The sequence below is a fragment of the Rhinatrema bivittatum genome, chromosome 1, assembly GCF_901001135.1.
Source record: "Rhinatrema bivittatum chromosome 1, aRhiBiv1.1, whole genome shotgun sequence".
Taxonomy (NCBI): domain Eukaryota; kingdom Metazoa; phylum Chordata; class Amphibia; order Gymnophiona; family Rhinatrematidae; genus Rhinatrema; species Rhinatrema bivittatum.
Window position 1 is genome coordinate 421,570,603 of NC_042615.1, and position 26,581 is coordinate 421,597,183.

General features: G+C 45.5%; 1 protein-coding gene across 1 annotated transcript in view; it reads left to right on the top strand.

The window, feature by feature from the left end:
* LOC115092491 (insulin-like growth factor-binding protein-like 1) overlaps positions 1-16,967 on the top strand; it is a 53,772-nt gene extending 36,805 nt beyond the window's left edge. The window contains exons 3-5 of the mRNA XM_029603347.1: positions 559-675; positions 5,851-6,004; positions 15,527-16,967. Coding sequence (XP_029459207.1) covers positions 559-675; positions 5,851-6,000 — 267 coding nt within the window. The 3' untranslated portion in view covers positions 6,001-6,004; positions 15,527-16,967. The remainder of the gene's footprint in view (positions 1-558; positions 676-5,850; positions 6,005-15,526) is intronic.
* Positions 16,968-26,581: the final 9,614 nt, after the last annotated feature.

Genomic DNA, 26,581 nt, shown 5'->3' on the forward strand with positions numbered 1-26,581 from the left:
CCAGTTCCTCGCGCCCTCTACCCGTGTTATGTTCTTCGGTGCAGGACATACCTGCACCGCCGATTCTATAAAATTGTTAATTATTAAAAAAAAGAAATAAATTGCTTTTGTGACTAGTGCTGGGTGGGGGAGTGGAAGGAGGAACAAAAAAGGGGGTAGGTTAATCATAACTGTAATTATGTCCTGGTGTGCATAAGAGTTAAATGTGCGCCATTGTTTGTTTGATGTGTTTTTGCTTACCACAAAATTATTTCAAATAAAAATATAATGTCCAATTATGTGCTTTTTCACGATTGTTCTGGGAGGAATGAGAGTGGGAATCATGATTGCAGAGTTTATTTATTTAACTATCTGGGGTGGGGGTGGGTGAAGAGGCACAAGGCTGAAGGTTCGCCTAGGGTGCCTAATTCCCTTGCACTAGCCCTGCAGATCCCTAACATTGTTTATTTGCAGTAATATTTAAAATTCGGTCCTGTGATTGGTGGCTGATGTGAAGCCAGGACAGCTGCTAAACTTTGATTAATCATTTAAACATTGTTATGTTCTTAATTTATGAAGGTTACTGAGTCTCCCAAAGGAAGTAAACTTCTGGAGGAGCTGCCTGGAGACAGAGTGAATGTAGCCATCCAAGTCCGTGGAGGACCTTCTAAACATGAAAGCACAGGCTGGGTTTTGGTAAGATTCCCTGTTATACTTACTGCAACCTCTTAAATATGGATTAAAGTGTTCTACTGCCACCAGCTCCATTTAGCGTGCATCCTAGATGTCCAAGAAACTTGGGAAATCTTTGGGCATCAACGCATGATTTTGACAGAGTACTCTGCATAGACAGCTCTCAGAAAATACACCTGTCTTGCAAAAGTTACACAAAACTAGGAACAAAATAAAACCACAACAGTTTAAAACAAACGAAAGCGCAATTCTGCACTTTTTTTTTTAAGCCTCAAAGTATGTCTCACATAGGTATCTCAGTATTTTGGATCCGGTACTTAATAGAATGTGAACTCAACATTCTATCCAATCATTATCAAGTCCAAACAAGTACAGATACTAATTTTTGAAACTTATATCTGCCCCATGTGTCTTTACAAAGTGCCTGGTCATGGTGGGAGCGTACCTCTGCAGGCTGGGAGTGCATGTTTTCCCCTACCTGGACGATTGGCTGGTCAAGATCTCCTCTCAGACAGGGGCAGATTGGTCTTTGCACTTGACCATCCAGGTATTGGAGTCACTAGGGTTTGTCATCAACTACCCAAAGTCCCATCTCAGCCAATCACCTCAATTGGACTTCATAGGAGCCCTGATAGACACTGCTCAGGTGCCGTGCTCCAGGGCGGTCACCTTGGCGTCCATAGTGGAGATGCTTCAAAAGAGCCAGCAGGTGTCAGCTCAGTACATGTTGAGGCTGTTGGGCCACATGGCTGCAACCGTCCATGTTACTCCTTTGGCACGTTTACACATGCGCAAAGCCCAGTGGACCTTGGGGTCACAGTGGCACCAGGCCACCCAGGACCTCCAGGCTCGCATCCGCATCACTCCATCTCTCTGGGACTCCCTGTTCTGGTGGTGGGTTCTCTCAAATTTGGAACAGGGAATATCTTTCCAAACTCCCTCTACCCAAATTGTCCTCACTACGGATGCATCAAACCTGGGGTGGGGTGTTCATGTTGACGGGCTCCACACCCAAGGTCTGTGGTCCACCTAGGAAGCACAATGTTAAATTAACTTCCTGGAGCTCCGGGCAATTAGGTATGCTGTATGGGCTTTCAGAAATCGGCTGTCCAACAAAATTATCCTAAACCAAACCAATTGTTGCACCCGTCAGTCGCAGGCGTCTGCGACCTTTGCTGCTCACCTCCTTTCTCTATTCAGTTCCGAGCCTGGGAAGGATGGCGGCCTCTGCTTCCACACGCCGACCCTCATGGCATGCCCTGGACAGCATGGGCGTTCCCGGCAGCCATCTTACATCCAGGGTTACCTAAGGCACACACGCGAGACTGCCCTCTTCTTAAATTGTCATGGCAGGAACCTGAGGGGTAGAACCCAACTTTACTGTCTAGGGCCCATTGTGGGGTTCAGGCTATCTTTCCCTCTGTTCCAATAGCACTGTGGTTGTTGTGCCTGCTGGCACCTGGTTGGTGCATGTTGGTCCCCTTTTTTCTGTTGGGGAGCAGCCTGTAGCTAGGGATTCACCCATGTGTGAGGACTACCATCCTGCTTGTCCTAGGAGAAACCTAGGAGAAAGCAGAGTTGCTTATATGACCAGGTGTTCTTCGAGGACAGCAGGTTGTTAGTCCTCACGAAACCCACCTGCCACTCTGCGGAGTTGGGTTTCTCCTATTTTTAATTTTATTTTTTATTGTAATTCTATGTTACAAGACTGAAGAGGAACCCCGAGTGGTTGTGTGGTAAAGGGCATGCTAGGCATGCTTAGTATGCCTAGTCAAAGTTCTAGAAACTTTGACATAAGTTTTCCATGCTGGGCTCCATCTGATGAAGTCACCCATGTCCTAGGAGAATACTTGTTACAGGTAAGCAACTCTGTTGTCTTGGTTACTGATGTAGGGAATGAGGACCTGAAAGCCCTTAAACCAGAGGGTCCTATTAGTTCCCAAGCCTTTAGGTTCTAGCCGGGATAATTTTAATGTCTACAGGACAGGAACATGTTTTATTTGAGAGTGCAGGATTCAAGTAAACCTTCCATCTGTGTTTTTAATTTGTGGATATTTTCTACTGTTTATATGAAGCATATCAGTCACTTCGACATTCCTATGGATGAGGTCATACAACTACCTTCCCTTATCTAAATTGTAAATTGATGCCTCATGGCCAGAGAGGCTGAAGAGGGTTCTAACAATGATCCAGTGAAGGAAAGGTTATCTCATCCCCAGAAATGCCTGGTCAGCATTTCCATAGCAGAGATTAGCTTTCTGGTCCACTGTACTATCTGATCAACCAAGACTTAGTAAGTAAGAACCCTGACACCCGGATGGGATTTTCCATCCCTGAACCCGATGGGGTAACTTGCACGGAGCGGCAGTTACAACCCTAAAAGAAACCATGCTAGGCAGACTGGATGGATCATGTGTCTTTTTCTGCTAAAAGAACAGCGTTTAAGAAATATAAAGGATCCCAAAGATAGGAGCACAAAGAAGAATATCTGGTAGAACTGAGGGAGACAAAGAAAGTAATCAAGACGGCAAAAAGTCAAGCAGAAGAAAGGATTGCCAAAGAGATAAAGAGAGGTGACAAAACATTTTTCAGATACATCAGAGAAAGGAGAAAAGTTCAAAGTGGTATAGTGAAATTGAAAGGCGAAAAGTATCAATGTGTGGAGAGAGATGAAGAAATGGCAGAATATTAAACAAATACTACAGTTCGGTGTTCACTAAAGAGGACCCTGGAGAAGGTCCATCGCTAGTTAATAAGAAACTGGAGGGGAGTGGAGTAGATGTAACTCCGTTTACAGTAGAGAATGTATGGGAAGAGCTGGGGAAACTGAAAGTGGAAAAAGCCATGGGGCCTGATGAGGTTCATCCCAGGATACTGAGGGAGCTCAGAGATGTGCTGGCTGGTCCGCTGTATGACCTGTTCAATAGATCCCTAGAAACAGGAGTGGTGCTGAGTGATTGGAGAAGAGCGGTGATGGTCCCACTTCACAAGAGTGGGAGCAGAGAGGAGGCTGGAAACTACAGGCCGGTTAGCCTCACCCCGGTGGTGGGAAAAGTAATGGAGTCGCTGCTGAAAGAAAGAATAGTGAACTATCTACAGTCTGGAGAATTGCTGGACCAGAGGCAGCATGGATTCACCAGAGGAAGATCCTGTCAGACAAATCTGATTGATCTTTTTGAATGGGTGACTAAAGAACTGGATCAAGGAAGAGTGCTTGATGTCATCTACTTGGATTTCAGCAAAGCTTTTGATATGGTCCCGCACAGGAGGTTGGTGAATAAAATGAGAAGCTTAGGAGTGAGTGCCGAGGTGGTGGCCTGGATTGCAAACTGGTTGATGGACAGAAGACAGTGTGTGATAGTAAATGAAACTTATTCTGAAGAGAGAGCGGTGTTAAACGGAGTACTGCAAGGATCGGTGTTGGGACCGGTCCTGTTCAATATCTATGTGAACGACATAGCAGATGAGATAGAAGGTAAGGTTTGTCTTTTTGCGGCTGACACTAAGATCTGCAACAGAGTGGACACGCCGGAAGGAGTGGAGAGAATGAGACCGGATTTAAGGAAACTGGAAGAGTGGTCGAAGATATGGCAGCTGAGATTCAATGCCAAGAAGTGCAGAGTCATGCATATGGGGTGTGGAAATCCGAAAGAACTGTATTCGATGGGGGGTGAAGGGCTGATGTGCACGGAGCAGGAGAGAGACCTTGGGGTGATAGTGTCTAACGATCTGAAGTCGGGGAAACAATGTGACAAGGCGATAGCTAAAGCCAGAAGAATGCTGGGCTGCATAGAGAGAGGAATATCGAGTAAGAAAAGGGAAGTGATTATCCCCTTGTACAGGTCCTTGGTGAGGCCTCACCTGGAGTATTGTGCTCAATTCTGGAGACCGTATCTCCGAAGGGACAGAGACATGATGGAGGCGGTCCAGAGAAGGGCGACCAAAAAGGTGGATGGTCTTCATCGAATGACTTATGAGGAGAGATTGAAGAATCTAAATATATACACCCTGGAGGAAAGGAAGAGCAGAGGTGAAATGATACAGACTTTCAGATACTTGAAAGGTTTTAATGATCCAAAGACAACGACATACCTTTTCCGTTGGAAAAAAATCAGCAAAACCAGGGGTCACGATTTGGTTCTGAGTCTTCCATGGAGGAAGACTCAGAACCAATGTCAGGAAGTATTTCTTCACGGAGAGGGTGGTGGATACCTGGAATGCCCTTCCGGAGGAAGTGGTGAAGACAAAAATTGTGAAGGACTTCAAAGGGGTGTGGGATAAACACTGTGGATCCATAAAGTCTAGAGGATGTGAATGAAGAGAGGTTGGCTTACGGGAATGTCGGCTACTACCTGGAGATAATACCCTTATTCAATAAACATACACATGGTTAATACGATTCCAACATTGCTCTATGCTTCAATGGCAAGAGGAAATGTGGAAAAAAGGATTTGCATTCACAAAAAAGTGGGGAGTAGCTTGCATGTTACGGCGGTTACTACCCCAACCCAAATAAGCCGGATACTTCACTTTCAATGCATATCCAGCTTCAACGGCAGGGGGGGTGAAGAAAAGATGATTTATATTCAGACAACAACCAACAAGGACTGAATTACATAGTCTGGGTAAACAAATAAGCATGGGTGTAGCTTGCTTGTTACGACGATTATTACCCCGAATCAATTAAGCCTGATACTTCATTTTCAATGCATATCCAGCATAGCTCTCTGCTACAACGGCAGGGGGAATGAAGATAAGTGTATTTATATTCAGACAGCAACCAAGGACTGAATTGCACAGGCTGGGTAAACAAATAAGAGTGGGAGTAGCTTGCTTATTGCGGCAATTACCACCCCTAACCAATTAAGCTAGATACTTCACTTAGATGCAGTTCCAGCACTGCTCTCTACATTAATGGCGGGGATGGAAGGGAAATAGAACCAAAATGTTACTAAGGGCCAAGAGTAACAGATAAGTAATGATAAAAAAAAAAAACAAGTGTGAAAGCTTGCTGGGCAGACTGGATGGCCCGTTTGGTCTTCTTCTGCCATCATTTCTATGTCTCTCTATATATTTATGTTCCTATGTTACTCTGAGAAAGTGCTATTGATGGTATCTACGAATGTTTCCAAAGGACTCAGCTGCCATGCTGCCTCTTCATTTTCACTTTTTCCTTAGATTAACCCTCTAATGAAAGAAGATGAAGGTATTTACCAGTGTCATGCCACCAATATGGTTGGAGAAGCACATGCTGATGGAATGATTAAAGTGACAGAGCAGAGCAAGACCCAAAGAACTAGCGACAAAGCATTGGATGGCGAAATGTAATTAGGTAATGTGAAAACACTAAACTCTATACACATTGGCACAAAAATTAAATAACCTACATAGAATACCTACTTACTGAGATAGACTCAAGAAGGCAGGTAGAACAAGGCAGTGTAGTCTATAAAAGTAACATAAGTTGTAGCAAACCTTTGGCAGACTAGAAAAATTTGGATTCAAATGAAGGTTGTGTTGAATGCGCCTTACTTTTCTTGTATGCTGATTGATTAAAAATACAACCAGGCCAATATTAGTTTGATTTTCAAAGGTTTCAATGAATGGGGTGTGTAAAAGACAGAGTTTCTGAGGTGGTGGACATTTGTGCTGGCAGTAAACACTTCATGCCAGGCACAAAATGGCTTTGCAGTGCTTCCAGTGGTGCTGCAAGCATTAGTCCTGGATTGTTTTAGTGTTAAATAGCTCTAACACTGTCCACCTTTGCCTTGAATTTTGAATTTTTTTTTTCATTTAAAGTCTTATTGAGAAATCTCTGAGTTTACAGCAAACAAAAACCATTAGAAATATCATAACAAAAACTCTATGCTCATATTATTACTGAACAACAACCCAACCCCTCAGGATACCCATCCTCTTAATAATACCCAGTCCCTATATACTCAACCAAGTATCAAAACAAAGGAGTCAATAAACAAATATATGAATGCACACCATATGCGTAACAGACTTAAAAGGGAATTACACCACCCCCTTCCCGCATAATAATAACCAGTCTTCATAAGGCTTCCAAATTCAGTGAAAGCGCCCAAGCGATTGATTACAAATCGCCGTCAGATGCTCCATATGATATACTCCTCGAAGTCTAATCTTAACAGAAGATAAGGTAGGGATTTCAGGGAAATGACAACTGCACTCTATCTCCCCCCTTTCAGCCAACAAAATTTGCATTAAAAGTTTATATTCCATGCTGGAAAGCAATTGATTTGAAATTCCCAACAAAAACAATTTGGGCTCTATAGTTACTTTTCCGCCCTGTCAAAGAATGAAGGAAGGATGCAGTTTCCCTCCATCTCTCTTGCACCCGGGGACAACCCCACCATAGATGGAAAAAGGTACCTGGTGCCCCACAACCTCTTCATCAAATGTCAGAGAGTGCAGGGAACAGCCTGTGAAGTTTAACCAGTTTAAAATACCACCTATATAAAATATATAATGAGGAAACTGAACATTTCCTTATAGCTAGATAACACTGTTTCCACTACTCCTCTTCCAAGGGGCCACCCAAGTCACATACCCACCCCTCTAATATGAGCAAGCTTGCTCTTTAAATCTGCATTAAGTAGACGATATAATTTGGAAATAGGTCATCGAAGGGGGTCAGCTTGATCACAGAGTCCGTCAAAAAATGTCTTACCCTGCCTCAGGGCCGAGATTATACCCTTCTGGTTCACAAAATGCATCAATTAAATTAAAGCAAATTGATCCCGCCCACTTATAGAATAGGCATCCTTAATCAACTGGATGGGAAGTACCCCATGACCACCCCAAACTTGCTACAAACGAGTTAGACCCACCGCTGCCCATTAGAACACAAGGCAGGGTCTAAACTACGATCACTCTCCTCATCCACACCGTCATAGCAAGGGGCATCCTACCTGCCCAACTCTCCTCTATTCCAACCCAAGGTGGAATCCACTTGGTTCTATGCCAATCTAAAACAGCCCGCAACTGGGATGCCACATAATACCATCTCAGATTTGGTACCTCTAACCCCCCCCCCCCCCCCTCATCTTATCTAAATAAAGGGTTCTTCTTGCCACCCTTGGTGGTCTGTGTTTCCAAATAAAACTCGTTTTTTCTGCCATAGCTGTATAATCTTATTTGTTTATTTATTTATTTATTTATTTATTTAAAAGTATTTATATACAGTTTTTCAAAGCAAGGGTTTTTTTTGTCAAAACGGTTTACAAAGTAAAAATAAAGATAAAATTAAAATAAAATGGAATTAAAATAAAGTTAAAAATACAAAAACTGGTATATACCTAAAAGGTAACAAAAATCTAATTAATAATGGAGCCGGGCCATAATTCATTTTATAATCATGGGGAAGGAAAGGGTAAGGGGGGGGGGGGTTTGAAATGGAGAAAAGAAATAAAAATAAACCTGTGGAAACAGGGGAGGGGGTGCTGGGTTGTAGAGTGTTGTTGGTTAGAGGCAGAGTGGTGTGGAGGGATGTTGAATGCTATTTGAAATAGATATGTTTTTAATGATTTCTTAAATTGTTGAGAATTGGATAGTAGATGAAGTGGATTGGGTATAGAGTTCCAGAGAGAGGGTCCTGCTACCGAAAAGGCCCTTTTTCTGGCCTTTTTTTATGTTTTTTTCTTATGTTCTTATGTGGAAGAGTTTATCCGTTGTCCACCCTGGAGACCCGTGCCATGTCCGATTATATTCAGGACAATATTCAGAAGGGCTTTATCTGATGGTCCACGTCCCCAGCTGGGGCCGGCTTCTTCTTTGTCAGCAAAAAAGATGGGGCTTTGCGTCCTTGTATTGACTTCCGTGAGTTGAATGCGATTACCATTAAGGACCAATACCCGTTGCCCCTGATAGCCGAGCTCTTCGACCAGTTACAGGGAGCCAGGGTTTTCTCGAAATTAGACCTTCAAGGAGCCTACAATCTGATCAGGATTCGAGAGGGTGATGAGTGGAAGACGGCTTTTAATACCAGGGATGGCCATTATGAACATAAGAACATAAGAACATAAGAAAATGCCATACTGGGTCAGACCAAGGGTCCATCAAGCCCAGCATCCTGTTTCCAACAGTGGCCAATCCAGGCCATAAGAACCTGGCAAGTACCCAAAAACTAAGTCTATTCCATGTAACCATTGCTAATGGCAGTGGCTATTCTGTAAGTGAACTTAATAGCAGGTAATGGACTTCTCCTCCAAGAACTTATCCAATCCTTTTTTTTTTTTTTTTATGAATACCTTCCAAGTCACCAAGGAGATGCAGAGATATCAAGTCAGTCCCAAACTTCCAAATTTTGTATACACAAATGTTTAATTCATTAAATCGGCAACTCCATTGCTTAAGAGACACAAGAGTTTTTCAACACGCGGTCCCCCGACACGGACCCGTGTTTCGCCAAAAGCGGCTGTGTCGGGAGGGGAACAGTAATTTCTTTGCGGTATTCAAAGCTACGAATAAAACAAAAACAAAAACTTGATTTAGAACATGAGGGATCTGGTATATAACAGAGGATCCCATAATTCTTAACAATTTAAATACATAATGCAACTGTAATATACAACAAAAGTAATATACTATATTACTTAATCCACGGAACGGACAAAGAGCTCCTAGCCATTATGCTTGCATTCGATGAGTGGCGACAGTGGTTGGAAGGAGCACAACACCATATAACAGTCTACACTGATCATAAGAACTTGGTGTATCTCCAGCAAGCCCACTGTCTGAACCCGTGCCAAACTCGCTGGGTGCTCTTTTTCACACGTTTTGAATTTGAACTCTGATATCGACTAGCTAACAAGAACATTAAGGCAGATGCCTTATCCTGATCTTTCTACGCTGAAGACACAGATGAGCCTATTCAGCACATCATAGACCAGGCTCGCATCATCCTCTCTGTTACACTTACTGTCCCACCTAGTAAAACTGTGCTGCTGAAGAGGCTTCGTAGCAAGGTCTTAGCCTGGGCTCATGATTCCCAGTCGGCTGGACATCCAGGACAAGCCCGGACCCAAACTCTTCTCCAACAGCATTATTGGTGGCCCGAGATGCGCAAAGACATATGAGCATATGTTGATTCGTGCCCAATCTGTGCTCAGCACAAGATTCCAGCAGGAGAAACTTGGGGGCTATTACAACCTCTTCCAATTCCCATGAAGCCTTGGACAACACATCTCCACGGACTTCATTGTGGACCTTCCGCCTTCTGAGGGCAACACAATGATATGGGTAATAGTGGATCGATTTTCCAAAATGGCCCACTTCACCCCGCTACCCTCCCTCCCATTGTCTCCCCATCTGGCCCTGTTGCAACCGTCCCTTCCCGACGGCTTCACTCCGCCTACCTTTCTTTCTTTGCACCTCCTCTCGCTATGGATGGACACCTAGCTGCCATGGCGTCTGCCTGCCATCCTTTCCGGTGTCCCCAGATCGGCTTGGGTGCTGCCTCCCGCCATCCTCTGCTGGTACCTTAGGGCACGCACGCCGTGCGGCCTTTACTCTTATTTCCTATTTAGCACGAACCTCAGGGGCGTCCCCCTGTGATGACATCATGCTGCCTGGATATTTAAAGCCTATGATGTTTGCTAGCATTTGAGTTAGCAAGGGGAATCTTACGGATGGGATTCGCTCTCTGTACCCAGCTACTCTGCCTCTCCAATCTTCCATTGGACTCTTAACACTAACGGGGTACGCGCTCCTCGGGGGCCTCACTTGCTTTTCAGCTCACTATCAGGAAACCGGTACTCACTCCTTGAGGGCCCTGACTCGCTGCCTGCTCCTTACCTTCTCTTCTGCCTGGAAGGATTCGCTATCTTCAACACCAGTGAGTACTACCATCTTCACCTCAGAGCTGTTCCCTGGAACCAGGTACTCGCTGCTCGAGGGCCTGCCTCCGTTCCAGCCCTAGTGCCATCTCCTACGTAGAACCGCTGTGTGAGTACATTACCTTCAAGCCGCTCAGCTCTCAGGGATCAGGTTCTCGCTCCTCGAGGGCCTGCTCCCCCTATCCTGGGGTTCTCCATACTGGGGCTTTATGCATATTCCACTGTACTCATTATTCTCAGTTCTTTCCACTACAGCATTGCTACTGGAGGAGTCGCTGTTCCAGAGCCTGAGGGATACTAGCCCAGCCAGGCTACTTCTGCTGCTCACTACTGCCACCTCTGGTGGCTTCATCACATTATCTAATAAAAGGTCAATCTCTGTGTTTGTGTGTCCTAAGCTGAGCCTGACCTGTGGCCCCTCACGGGACTTCCCCCCCGTGGGCGTGATCAGCTGCCACAGTGTCCAAGGGTCCACCCAAACCTCACTAATTATAACAGGCCCAACTGTTCATGTTACATATCTTCCGCCTCCATGGAATACCGCAGCACATCACATCTGATTGCGGCCCGATACTAGCTCAACCTCTGTAAGAACTAGGCCTGGACTTTACCACCACATTTCACCCTCAAGCCAATGGTCAGGCAGAACATACGAATTATACCTTGAAACAATTTCTACGTTTGCATGTCAATACCCGTCAGGACGACTGGGCAGCACTTCTCCCCTGGGCGGAGTTTTCCCACAACTCACATGCCTCTACCTCGACCGGGGCCTCACCTTTTCAAATTATTTTCGGATGACAACCCAGACCGCCTTTGCCTCTGCCTCTGCTTGTTCCTTCACCGGCAGCCCAGCTTACAGCTATGTAATTGAAGAGACTCTGGTTTCATACCCAGCAGATGCTCATAAGGCGGCTAGTACCGCAAAGAAATTTGCGGTCAAACACCGATGACCGGCTCCACGGTTCCATCCGGGAGAAAAGGTGTGGCTTAGCACCAGGCAAATCAATCTAAGAGTCCCGTCGATGAGACTGGCCCGCAGCTATATTGGTCCCTTCCCAGTGATACGGCAGCTAGGTCCCGTGACCTATCAACTGCATCTGCCTGCCACACTGAGAATCCATAATTCCTTCCACGTGTCCCTGTTAAAACCTCTGGTCCTCACCTGGCCTACTCGGAAGGTCCCTGAAGGTCCGCAGCCTAGCTCGGCAGCCTAGAGATCCTCAACGGGTAGTACCTCCTAGCCTGGGAGGGATTCGAGCCTGAAGAGAATTTGTGGGAGCCTGCTACCAACATCCTAGATAAGGATCTTATCAAGAACTTTCATACCGATCACCCGGGAAAACCCAAGCCTTCTAAGGGGAGGCCTAAAGGAGAGGGTACTGTTACAGCCGCCGGCCACAGCGGTCAATGACTGGGGCAGGCCACTCACACCCGTGGGAGGACTGCCGCTGAAGTGCCTGCAGGAGCAGGCAGCCGTGATGGATGCTTTCTTTGCGGCCGTTCCAGCTGCTGCTGACCGGGCTGCGTCCTTTGGCGTATCTCCCCTCTGTTGCTGGCTCCACCCCCGCCGGGCCTGCCTAGAGCTGCACGTGCAGCTCATCAATTCTTTTAAAGGGGCCATGACAGGATATTGCCGCAGCTCCTTCCGGGGGACTCCTCCTTCCAGTTTACTATTTAAGGCAAGGTCTGCCTCTCAGAACTTGCCTTGGTTTCTTGGCTCCTGGTTCTGGATTGTTCTTGAGTTCTTGATCCTGAATTCCTGTTCCTATTTCCTGTGCTCCACTGCCTGCCTTCCTCGGACCTGCTCCTGTTCTCCTGCCCAGTTCCTGCTTCTGCTCCCTTCCTCCTTGTACGGATCTTTGGCTTCTGATTTCTGGACCGGCTTCCGACCATTCTTCTGGCACTGACTCCTGGACTGGCTTCCGACCTCCCTCAGATTTCCAACCTCGGACTGTACATTGACTTTTCTCCTGCCTTCATGGAGGTCCACCTAAGTCCAACCGGCCCCACATAATCAAGGGCTCAACCTGGGGTGAACAGGGCTAGTACTGGTGAAGCTCCATCCGGTCCTTGCTTCAGTACTGCCTCGTCTTCCGACGGTAGGGACATGTGAGGGTCTTCTCTCGCAGGTAGCGCCGACTCTACCTCGGACTAAGGATCAACTCCTCAGGACCATAACAGCTCTTCCTCATAATGGGGCGGATTTTCAGAGCCCTGCTCGCCTAAATCCGCCCAAATCCGGGCGGATTTAGGCGAGCAGGGCCCTGCGCGCCGGTGAGCCTATTTTACATAGGCCTACCGGCGCTCGCAGAGCCCCGGGACTTGCGTAAGTCCCGGGGTTCTCCGAGGGGGCGTGTCGGGGGCGTGTCGGGGGCGGGCCCGGTCGTTGCGGCGTTTAGGGGCGTGTCGGCAGCGTTTTGGGGGTGGGTACGGGGCGTGGCTATGGCCCGGGGCTGTCCGGGGGCGTGGCCGCGCCCTCCGTACCCACCCCCAGGTTGCGTCCCGGCGCGCAAGAGGCCCGCTGGCGCGCGGGGATTTACGCCTCCCTCTGGGAGGCGTAAATCCCCCGACAAAGGTAAGGGGGGGCTTAGACAGGGTCGGGTGGGTGGGTTAGGTAGGGGAAGGGAGGGGAAGGTGAGGGGAGGTGCAAAAGGAAGTTCCCTCCGAGGCCGCTCCGATTTCGGAGCGGCCTCGGAGGGAACAGGGGTAGGCTGCGCGGCTTGGCGCGCGCCGGCTATACAAAATCAATAGCCTTGCGCGCGCCGATCCAGGTTTTTAGCAGATACGCGCGGCTCCGCGCGTATCTACTAAAATCCAGCTTACTTTTGCTTGCGCCTGATGCGCCAGCAAAAGTAGGCCAATTCGCGCTATTTGAAAATCTACCCCAATGGTTGCACAAATACTTTCCACAACTCAGAAACAGTTCACATTTTCCTGGCTTTCCGGGATCCCTCTGAACCTGAGGTTAGCCCTTCTCATATGGTTCTCCAGGCGATCCTGGAGGTCCTCCTGTGCAGCTTGTAATTTGTTATTCACTTCCCTAATCTACATTGATTCCGCTGTCTGATCTTCTAGTCGGGATTCCACCTCCTCAACGCCATGTCTGAGTTTCATCAGATCAGCTTTGAGTTCTGTTACTGTGCCAACGATTTCCTCCCTAATAACAGCCAACATATCTCCCCGCAGTTCTTTAAACCATTGTTGGAATTCGAGCTGTGATGGAGTTTCTCCCTGGGCTTCTGGGGCTGCTGCATTGCCTGGGCTTACCTCTGAATGGGGAGGTAGTGCAGCATGATCTAGGCCTTCCATCACAGGCCTGGTCGTGCCAGAGTAAGAAAACTGTGTTAATTCCATTTTGTTCTTTAACTACAACATCGGGGATTGTGCGGAGAGACTTTAACAAGAGAACTGTTTAATTGCCGTGCTGCTGAGCACCGAAGAAAAGGGATACAGTAATTTTAGGTCGGAAGCAGCCTCGTCAAGCAGCTATCTCTCGAGGTGATATCACGTCCTGTCATTTTGATTTTAATATTTATATGAAGGAGTGACCTGTGCATAATATAGGCAAAGCAAACCTATGGATGTGCAAAATGTTGTGAAGGAATCTATAGGAAACTCCCTCAGACTACCTTAAGGGACTGGGCACAGTTGTCTCGCCTTGTCCTCTTTCAAATCCAGATCCACAAGAAATCCTGGGTGAAAGTAGGAGCCTCTCACCAGAGTATAAGAACTCAGGGTCTAGAAAGGTTAGGCAGGCCCCGGGAAGCAGTTAGACACCCACCATATGCCAAGACCTGTTACGTTTAAGGACTGTGTGTTACCTGAAGTTAAGGTGAGCGGCACTGATTGTTTTAGCTTTGTTTTTCCCACTGTAAATAAGCTGTTCTGGTAACTTGGCGATAGCGGCGTGGGAAACAGCCAGAAGGAATAAGGAGGCAGACTCTGGCTGTTTCCTTTATGTGCAATTTATTTACAGTGAAAGAAAGTAAAACAAACAAATACAGCTCACCTTAAGTTCAGGTAGCACTCAGACATCACACATAGCAGGTCTTTGCATAGAATGGGTTCCTGCCTACAATGCTGTACATCAAATTGGCAGTGTCTGCTTGGGTGAATGTGCCAGAGTTAATTAACTCCAGTGCAACCCCAGCAGATGGCATCAGTTAAAGAACAAACGAAGAGGACACAAACGGGTAAAAATGTGCTCTCAGCCTAGCGCAACTCACTACATAAACCCCTCTGACTGCCGCTGGCTTTGACAGAGGTTATATGAGGTAGAGATCAGTGAAAACCTATATTTCCCAGCTAAATTGGCATTGGTGGTCAATATTCATTTTGGGGCAGATTTTCAAAGCCCTGTGCGCATAAATCCAGGAGGATTTACATGCTTAGAGGGATTACGTGGCCGGGCCTATTTTCAAAAGGCCTGGTGGCGTGCATAAATCCCCAGGACACGTGTAAGTCCCAGGGCTTGAAAAAAGGGGTGGGGCATGGGCGGGGCAGGGTGGTCCAGGGGCGGGGCCGGAGCCTTCAGGCATAGCGGCCATTTACCGCTGAAACCGGGATCGCGGGCTGGCCATTGGCCAGCGCGCGCAACTTGCGCCTGACCAAGGCAGGCGTAACTCGGTAAGTAAATTTTTTAGGGGGGTTTAGCTTAGGGCTGGGGGGCAGTAGAGTTAGGGGAAGGGAAGGTGTAGGGGGGTAGGGAACGGGAAGGGAAGGTATGGGGGGTAGGGAACGGAGGAAGGCAGCATGGCTCGGTGCACACAAAGTGCGCAAGTTCTAAAATCGGGCGTACATTTGTGCGTGCCAGGTTGTGTGCACAAATGTATGCCCGCGCGTATGTTTTAAAATCTCCCCTTTGAACATAAAAATAGAATTTTTCCATGGAAACTTGGTGTACTGAATAAATTAAGCTTTGATTTAAACAAAAATGCTTAGAAAAGGATAAAGTTGTCTTATTTTACCCTCTTTTTTTTGCCCCTTAGGAAGAAGTGATCCAGAGACGTAAAGATTGGAGCTTGGACAGAAGAACAGCTTTCAAATGCTCGCTTTGCTTCATTACGCAATAGTTTTGTATGGTTATGACACATTTTTGTTAATTTTCCAATGTAGAACAAAACTAGATTTTTTTTAAAATGCCTTTTTTTGGTTCTTTTTGGTGCAGTAGTTCCTCCTTTCCTTCCAGCTCAATTGGACCCTGTGCTGAGATCCTGGCACCAGGAACTCCATTCACAATTACCCAGGGATTGGGGTTGCTCAAGAGAATTTGCTGCCTGAGGCGAGGGTTAGGATGACACTGTCCCCACAGAGCACGGCCAAGGTCAAATCATCAAGAGGGAGTCTCTTTTACGGAAGACTTTACGGCCATTTTAGTGATTTGAAATGCTGCAGAAGAGGGAAAGCAGGCACCAGAATTCCCAGAGGAGTGGCAGATAAAGTGTCAGAGATAATGTTTTTAAGAAGCGGGCCACTCTGCCACACTCCCAAGAACCCTAAGACCTGCCGCTCACCTTTCTCCAGTATTTTGCCCTGGAGAAGTGGGAGATCGGTGAATGGTGGTGCATTCTCTCCGGGCCAATACAAGGGCATTAGGCAAACTAGGCCCCTTACAGCCTTGTGCCCGTGCTCCCTTGCCATCACCACACACTATTAAAAATCCTGCATTTATAATAACCAATTTTACAGGAAAAAGGACATTCAAAACAGTCTTCTTAGGTAAAAAAAAAATCACAGCATGTACATTATTTTACCATGCTGAGGAGCCAACCAGAAAACCCTGCAAAAAAAACAAAAAAATACACTTGGAGTGCATATGGTATTAGGCCTATCAGGGCTTAATTTGTGAGGGAACTTCTTTTCAGATTAAAGAAGAATAGCAGAAGTTCCAGCCCCTCCCTTCCAGTCAGCCTGCAGGGAAGAGGGAAGTGAACCCGGACTAGACAGAGCAAAGAACAGCCATTCCACTCCCTAATTCAGCCCTTCCCCTGCTATTCAGGCTGATGCTCTATCATGCGCTGAGTCTAGCGCACAGGCTAACAATCTCATGGACGGGCGTTTTGGACGCGCTAAGCTAACACTCGATGCAATATGGGGATTAGCGCATGCAAACCAGCACGTAGCTAATAGTGGTCATAATGTGTAAATGCACGTAGATGAGGTGCATTTACATATTATAAATTGGCTATTACCCCTCGATGCAAAAGATCACCGTATGACCGATGCACACATTTTAACATGGACAACTTAACGCTAGCTTCAAGCCATCTAAAAAAAACAAACCCCACAAAGCCAAAAAAGCCCAAATTACTGCTTTTTTGTGATTCTTCCTACTTAGTATTGTCCTGATACTAAGTAGGAGGACCCACAGGAAGCAGCATGAAAAAAACTTTTACTGGCCTCAGGTTAGGGAAACGGACACTCATTAATTGAGCGTCTGTTTTCCTAACCAGGACACAACCACTTCTCCTGGGCGCCCGATGCTATGGACGCACTAGGGACCCACAATTTATCCCTAGCACGTCCTTTTTAGCATGACCCCCTCATTTAAATAATGCATCTATGCCCAGAAGAGGTGGCTGGGCGCGAGTTAGGAGAGCGGGCTCTCAATGATGAGCACGTGTTTTACACAAGACGATATGTATCAGTCTGATTGTCCAGAGAAAAGGAGGGGAGGGAGTGATCCTGCAGCAGACACTACAATCTAAAGCAGTGGTTCTCAACCTTTTTCCCATTGTGACACTCCTGACACACCATGCTCACATGTGTGACACACTGCTCATTACAATTCACAGTGGAAATAAAAAAAATAAAAGTCCAGTATTTTTTTTATTGTTAAGAATGATACAAGGGAAAGATAAGTTCTCTGTCTGAACAGAAATTGCATAAATAGTAAACAACCCATTCCAAATCAACAATTTCCAGCATACAAACAGTAACCACCTTACCTACGAAAAGGCAACAATGAAAATATTACAGCAGGCCTTAAGACACCAATACACCTCTTATTAGGAAAACAGAACAAGCCAGGCTGCTATAGAGCCCTACACAGAAACTACATTAGTTATTTATTTATTTAACAATTTTTCTATATCGACATTCGTGGGAACATCATATCGGTTTACAGTGAACTAAGAGAAATACATCATAACAGTTTACCAAGAACTGTTGGAAGTACAGTGAACAGGGGGGACAGCAAGAAAAGGGTAGGGAACTTAGGCAGAGGATGCAAGAGAGTAAGGAGATGCATTACATTATATAAAGCAAAATATAATAAAGACAAAACATATATACATTATATAAAGCAGAATACATTATATAAAACAGAATATAATAAAGTCAAACATATATACATAAGTAAGATCATAGTAATAAAAAGCCAGACTGTTTGGGCGGAAGACCTGGGGGACCTATGCTGGAAATGCCTGCTTAAAGAGCCAGTTTAGCTTTTTTAAAAATTTGTACAGGCAGGGCTCAATGTGGAGTTCATGGGTAGGGCATTCCAACGGGTGGGACCTGCGAATGAAAGAGCTCGCTCCTTCGTGGAGGAGAGATGAGCATTCTTAAGGGAGGGAGTGTGAAGAGTGCCTTTGTGAGTTGTTCTAGTGGGGCGGTTGTGAAGGGTGAAGCGAAGAGGATCATCAAGCCAGCTGGAGTTGTAGTTGTATAGTGTTTTGTGGATGATAGTAAGAGTTTTGAAGAGGATCTGTGAGGGTATAGGGAGCCAATGAAGTTCTTTGAGGACAGGGGTTATATGATCTGATTTGCGAGAATTAGTGAGGGTTCTAGCCACCGCATTCTGCAACATTTGAAGTGGTTTGATGGTGGAGTATGGAAGGCCCAGAAGTAGGGAGTTGCAGTAATCCATTTTGAGCAGATGGTTGCTTGTATGACTGTGCGGAGATCATGTGGGTGGAGAAGGGGGTTTGAGTTTCTTCAATACGGGGAGCTTATAGAATCCTTCTTTTAGGATGGTATTAATGTATTTTTTGAAATTTAGTTGATGGTCTATCATGATACCAAGATTACGTACTGGCAATTGCATAGAGGTCAAGTTGAGTGAGGGGTTACTAGTGGGTGATAGCCTAGGGTTCTGTGTGTTGGATATGATGAGCAGCTCTGTTTTTGTCGTGTTGAGTGAAAGGTGGATGTTCGTGAGGAGTGTATTTATAGAAGAGAGGCATTTCTCCCAAAATTTTAGGGATTTGGTGATGGATTCTTGTATGGGTATGAGGACCTGTACATCATAGGCGTATATGAAACATTTGAGGCCTAGGTTGGAGAGGAGATGGAAGAGGGATAGGAGATATATATTGAAAAGGGTGGAGGAGAGAGATGAGCCTTGAGGGACGCCTTGGGAGAGGGGGATCTGGGAGGATTCAGAATTCCCAATTTTTACAGTGTATTGTCTGTTGGACAGGTATATCAGGGCAGTACCTGATATGCCTATGTCTGATAGACGAGAAAGGAGGAGGTTGTGGCTTATAGTGTCAAACGCTGCGGAGATGTCAAGGAGGGCAAGGATATAACATTGACATTGATCTAGGCCAGTGGTTCTCAACCCTGTCCTGGGGACCCCCCAGCCAGTCGGGTTTTCATGATATCCACAATGAATATGCATGAGAGAAAATTTGCATGTTATGGAGGCAGTGCATGCAAATTTTCTCTCATGCATATTCATTGTGGATATCATGAAAACCCAACTGGCTGGGGGGTCCCCAGGACAGGGTTGAGAACCACTGATCTAGGCCTTTGAGTAGAGTCTAGGCCTAACAAAGAATAAAGAGACCAAAAAGCTTAACTAGAAACATGCAGAGAAAAACTGAACTGGAAACTGCAACAAGCCAGAGAGACTGTATGCAGTGTAACAAAGGAAAAAGAGAAGCATCACCAGTCCTCATAAAATAAATCAAGAAATATAAAATCAACAGCAGTAAACCATACTAACAAAAAAAACCCAGATTATTTCAAAACAGCTGATGAATGGAATATCCAATAATTAAAAAATATCAAACATTTCCAGATAACAATAAAATATTTCAAAATAGCAGACACAAAGATCCAATAATGAAAAATAAGGATAAAAAAATGCTTTGCTTGGCATACCTGGGAACGTTTGAACTTCCAGATGCCCTGAGATTGTTTTGAATTCGCAGGAGGATGGTTTACTTGCAACTTTCTCCTCTCTGTCACACACAAGCTCTCTCTCACACTGGCTCTCAATCACACACATACACACATGCTTTTTCTCTCACACACAGACTCATTCACACACTTACACCATGCTCTCTCTTTCTCTAACTTACACCAGGCTCTCTAACTTACACCAGGCTCTCAAACAGATACTCACATGCTCTCTCACCTACACCGGCTCTTAGTCACACACATGATCTCTCTCACACATACAGGTTCTCAATAATACACTTATATTCATGTATCTCTTTCACACACAAAGGATCTCAATCACACACAGGCTCTCAATCACACACACATCTCTTTCATGCTATCTCTTTCACATAAACAGGTTTTCAATCACACACTTACACATACAGGCTCTCAATCACTCACTTACATGCATGCTGTCTCATACACACACTTACACACACACACACACACACACAAGGGATCTCAAACACATATGCTTGCTCACTCACTCACTCTCTCCTCCCACCGAACTAGCGAAAGCAGCAGTCTCCTCCACTTCCAGCCTTTGCAGCCTCGAGAAAGGATTCTCATCAGTCACAGGGTTTGACATTGCTCCTCTTCTGCTCTGTGCCATGCTGCTCTTCTTCAGGCTGTGCCTCTCTTCTTCAGGCTGATGCTGCATGCACCAGCATGGTCTCTTCTTCCCACACGCATGGCCGCTGCATACCACTTCCTCTTCTTCCCAGCTCCTGTGGCTCAGAAGAGACCATGCTGATGCCGCTGACTCCAGCTCTCCTGCCGCATTCCGCCTGGGCTATCAGTATTTTAAGCTCAGGTGGAGGATACTAGGGGTGTGCATTCGGATTGACCGCATTAGTAAAACGCAACTCATATTTTTTTTTTACTTAAAAAATTGATTCGACATAAACGATCGGATTTCCCACATATCGAACATAGATATGTTCGATATGTGGGAAATCACGATTGTTGAGCCAAAATAAAAATATAAACCCCCTCACCCTCCTTAATCCCCCCCCCCGACTTACCACAACTCCCTGGTGATGGAGTGAGGAGTGAGGACGCCATTTCTGCAATCCTTGGCGAGAAGCATGTGACGTCGGCGGCACGTCGAGTGACGCCGGCGTCACGTGATTCCCGGCTCGTTCGCACCGGACGGCTCGTTCGGCCCAAAAAGAACTTTTGGCCAGCTTGGGGGGGCCTCCTGACCCCCCCAAGCTGGCCAAAAGTTCTTTTTGGGCCGAACGAGCCGTCCGGCGCGAACGAGCCGGGAATCACGTGGCACACCGCGTCACTCAGACGCGACGTCACGTGATTCCCGGCAAGTTCGCGCCGGACGGCTCGTTCGGCGCGAACAAGCCGGGAATCACGTGACGCCGACGTCACGTGATTCCCGGAAAGTTCGCGCCGGACGGCTCGTTCGGCCCAAAAAGAACTTTTGGCCAGCTTGAGGGGGTCAGGAGGCCCCCCCAAGCTGGCCAAAAGTTCTTTTTGGGCCGAACGAGCCGTCCGGCGCGAACTTGCCGGGAATCACGTGACGTCGCGTCTGAGTGACGCGGCGCCACGTGATTCCCGGCTCGTTCGCGCCGGACGGCTCGTTCGGCCCAAAAAGAACTTTTGGCCAGCTTGGGGGGGTCAGGAGGCCCCCCCAAGCTGGCCAAAAGTTCTTTTTGGGCCGAACGAGCCGTCCGGCGCGAACGAGCCGGGAATCACGTGACGCCGCGTCACTCGACGTGCCACCGACGTCACATGCTTCTCGCCAAGGATTGCAGAAATGACGTCCTCACTCCTCGCTCGATCACCAGGGAGTTGTGGTAAGTCTGGGGGGGGGATTAAGGAGGGTGAGGGGGTTTAATTTTTTTTTTTGCACATATGTACATATACCCAACTCATTGGATTTGTTTTATGTCCATATTGGCCGCAAGTGGGACCCCCTTTCGGACATAAAAAATATGAACATAAAATTTTGCTCTGCACATCCCTAGAGGATACGTTCCTATTTCACTGGGGTAGGGGGAGCAGCTGGGTCAGCAGGGGACTGAGAAGTGAGGTGACACACCTGCGTGTGCTTGGCAACACACTGCTGTCACATTTGTCACTCCTGGCCCTGACCCTCCCCCCACCCCCAGCTCCACTTCCTTTTATCTACAAATTAAATCCCGAGGCATATTATAATGCATGTTGGGTGAGGGCTTTGTCCTCAAAAAGCCATGAGTAAACATCCCATATTAAATTAATTCAAACAGTAAAAACCTTATCTATGAGATGGCAACACTGCCAATATTACACCATGCCCTAAACACTAATACATCTCCTATTAGGAAAACAGAACAAGCCAGGCTGCAATAGATACCTACACAGAAACTACATATTGGCAGCTGATGAATGGAATATCCAATAATTAAAATTTTTTAAAAATGTCCAGATACCAATAAAATAGTTACACATGCAGAGCATAGACAGATGCGCACCAAATACAGAAAAAAGAGACCATAAAGTATAAACACAAATGAACTGGAAACCTCAACAAACCACACTGTATGCAGAGCAACAATGGAAAAATAAAATTGCCATTCATTATAAAACAAACAAAAGAACAAAGAATATAAAAGCATCTTAATAGTAAAACCATACTAATAAAAATAATACATATTTCAAAACACCTGCTGATTAGAACATCCAGTAATTAAAATCTCATATACAAATTTTCCCAAACACCAATAAAATATTTTAAAATAGCAGACACATTAAATAGCACCCAATAATTAAAACTAGTAAGAATTTAAAAAATTCCCACTTTCCATACTTGAAACTTTTGATTTCTAGTCACCTTGAGATTTTCATGGATTAGTGCGGGGTAGTGGTGGTGGAGAGAAGGAGACTCTCTCTTCCCTCTCTCACAAAAATGCATTCATGCTCATACATGCGCTCACATACAAATAGATGCTTTCATGCATGATCTCTCATACATACACATGGTCTGTTGCGGACAGAACGGTGGACCTTGGGCCGGCCTGGCAGAGTGCGCTGATGAGAAGAGGAGGAGGGCCCAGAGGCAGACGACGTTGTCGGCGTCCATGTCGCTGAGAAGCAGACCTCTAGGCCTGCCAAAGATGGCATGGGCGACGGCCTCAGCGGTGGCCCCAGGCCACAAAGAGGAACGGCCTCGGTGGCTGCCTTCAGGCCTCAAAGAAGAGAGCGTCCAGCAGCGGCTCCAGGCTGCGGGGAGCAGCGATGTCCAAGGCAGGACCTGGCAGCGTCAGCGGTGGCACATGACCGCAAAGATAAGGCCCTGTCTGTGAGAAGCGCGGGCAAGGGCGCAACACCTTGTCAGCATCTTAACGCATGCACTTCACTACGTCATCTTTCTGCTTCAGATCAACCAATCCATATAGTGCACGACACTCCCTTTACTCATCTCTATCAATGAAAACTCCTCGATTCAAAACCACTCCTCATATTCTAAGACATACCCCAACATCTATCTCGAACATAAGAACATAAGAAATTGCCATGCTGGGTCAGACGAAGGGTCCATCAAGCCCAGCATCCTGTTTCCAAGCATCCTGTTTCCAACAGAGGCCAAAACCAGGCCACAAGAACCTGGCAATTACCCAAACACTAAGAAGATCCCATGCTACTGATGCAATCAATAGCAGTGGCTATTCCCTAATTAAAATTGATTAATAGCCATTAATGGACTTCTCCTCCAAGAACTTATCCAAACCTTTTTTGAACCCAGCTACACTAACTGCACTAATCACATCCTCTGGCAACAAATTCCAATAGCACAAAGTGCTCTAACAACCCACAATGAAAACTCCTACAATACCTGTATTTGTAATGCTTGTAAATATACATCTCAAATTCGTATCCCACTCAAGGATTCAGATATCACTCAACCCAAAATTTCAAATCTCATTTTATTATATTACAAAATCCCTACCACTCCTCAGCATGCAGAACCTCAGAAGCACCTTATTACAGATTTCACAAACATATCCAAACCCAGGTACAAACACAAAACTATTACCCCTAATTAATATCATATAAATAAAGAAATCAAATGAACTCAAAAAAGTTGAAAAAACAAAAGACAAAAAAATAAACAAGAAAAATGAAAAAGAAATACCTGTGGGGTTTCCCACACCGGAAATTGAACCCAGACCGCCAAAATACAAAGCAAGTATCCTCACTACTAGACCATAAGATCCATAATTTATATACTGAATGATTAATGACCATAAAATGCTTCCCACTCTATATTGTCATTCAAACCATGAGAATGGTAGGTTTTCCACATAAAGATGTATATCTGCTCTACCCGCCATAGTATCTTACTAATGTCCCCTTTACCTGAGGAATACATTTGCTGTACCACAAAAAAACATAAATCCTCCACCACATGAGCCTTATCTTGCCAGTGGGAGACAAGCGGAGCTCCCACTTTCCCTGACCTCAATTGACGTTTATGCTCAATAATTCTTACTTTAATTTCTCATTTGGTATGACCAATATACAACAAACTGCACGGGCATACAATGGCATATATTACCCCTATGGTATTACAATTAAAGTGACCCCTAATAATAAAAGGATATTTTATTACAGGGGATTTAAATATTTTAATCTCCAAAACATTGCCACATAAGGAACATCCCTCACATACGTATTGTCCCCATTCACATTCCTTAACATCATTATTGGTTGTTTGTGTCAGCAAAGTTCTTAAATTCCTACCTTTTTTCATAGCAAAGATAGGTAATTCCTCAAATCCAGGCAAAGATTTTAATATTGGCTAATGTTTAAGAATGATCCTTTTAATACCCCCAGATTTAGACAAGAAAGGAATACTACATACATATTATCCTTTTAAGATGTTTCTGAGGGCTAGATAATAATATATTATTCCTATTGGCATACAATGCTCTTTTGTACGCTCGTCTAATACATTTATAGGGATAACACGTGCTGTAAATTTAGAAATAAGTTCTTTAGCCCAAATCTTATAATCAGAGTTCGTAGTACAGATCCGTCTATACCTCAAAAATTGACTAATCGGGATACTCTCTTTCAACTTGCAGGGATGAAAACTATGGAAATGTAAAATGGAGTTTTTTTTCCATGGGTTTAACAAATATAAACGTACTGAGTTTATCCTGATGTTTATACACCATAACATCCAAATAGGATATATGAGAGTCACTAACTTGAGCCATGAAGATCAAATTAGGATCATATGTATTCATTAAAGTAATAAAACTCTCTAGCAGATATAGAGTTAAAGGTGATTTTTCATCCTCATCTGATGATTCCTCTGATGAGGAAAGGAATAATGGTCATTCTAGGGATACTGATAGGAAGGTTACCTTCAATGTACCAGACAGTGGTAATAAATTTGAGGAAGGTTCGAGTGCTAGAGATGGGCGCTCTAATTTTTTTATATTAATTTTTATTAATTTTTTAACATCATCCAATTTACAACACTGGGGTGAGCGGGTTCCTGAGCCCACCCCAGAACAGAACACTTAACATAAGTCAAACATCAGATTGTCGTCGTCCCCCCCCCCAGTCCCACAGGAGGCTGTAGGTGAGCTACAGGGAACCAAGAATGATATATCAGTCAAATACATCACACACTCTGGCAGTTAATCATTGATTGCGAGACTACGAATCCGATGTGGGAGAGATTGTAGGTAGGCCTGCCATTCCGCAAGGAAGCATCATCTACTGCACGGGGACTGACGGGAGACCAGGCACTCCATGGAAATCAGAGCATGCAAACAGTTTCTCCAAGCTCAAAGGGACGGGATGTCTGGGGATCTCCAAACTGAAAGGATCACCTTTTTCCCTACAAGACAAGCGTTACGCAGAACCAGGATCTTGGATCCTAATTGGGGATATAAACCCAAATAACAACCATAAGGGAGTCACTGGGAAAAACACATCTAGCAAATTGGCCATGTATTCTGCCACGCGGCGCCAAAAGCGCAGTATGGGAGGACAGGACCGAAAAATGTATGACAAAGTCCCTGTGACATGACCGCAGTGGGTACAGACCGCCGACTCGGCTATAGTTAATTGAAAAGCCATCTGAGGCGACACATACGCCCGACTTAAGAATTTGAATTGTAATTCTCTGTAATACATATTGACCGAGATTCTGGTTATGCCCCGGAAGCAGACGTTTAAAATGGTCGAAGTAACAACAAAGTCACCATCCCTATTCCATCGCGCTTCTAGTGTTGAGCACACATCCCCCTCTGAGTTTTTTCGCAAATATTTATAATATTTCGACAAGGATCTTTGTTAACATCCAGGATTGCCTGGATGGGTAAAATAATTGCCAGGCGATCTGCCAATATTTTAGCCAATAGTTTATGGTCCAGGTTTAGCCCCCACTTCATATGTCGCCTGGAATTCTTTAAAGGATATAATCGCCACATCTCGCATGAGCAAATGACCCAAATGGGTAATTCCCCTGGATTCCCAGACCCGAAAGCTTGAGGACTATGTGCCTGGTGTGAATTTAGCATTCCCCATTACTGGAAGAAAATAGGCACACATGGCAGGTATCTTTAATAATTTCGTCACCCATTTCCATGTCAACCGAAGGGGCCGTAGAAGAGCGGTTTGCTTAAGAAAGGATGAGAGATGGGCAGGGCTGGCCTGGAGCACATAGACAGGGGCCACGGGTGCCATCACTGCTCCATCCGAGTATATCGGAGTACAAACCAGCGTATCTGTCAGCCAATCCCTAATAATCTGTAAATTACATGCCAAATTATAGGCTACCATATCCGGCACTCCAAGACCCTCTCTTCCCCATCTGGCCTTCAACCAGGAGAGAGGGAGACAAACCTTCCCCCCTTCCAAATAAA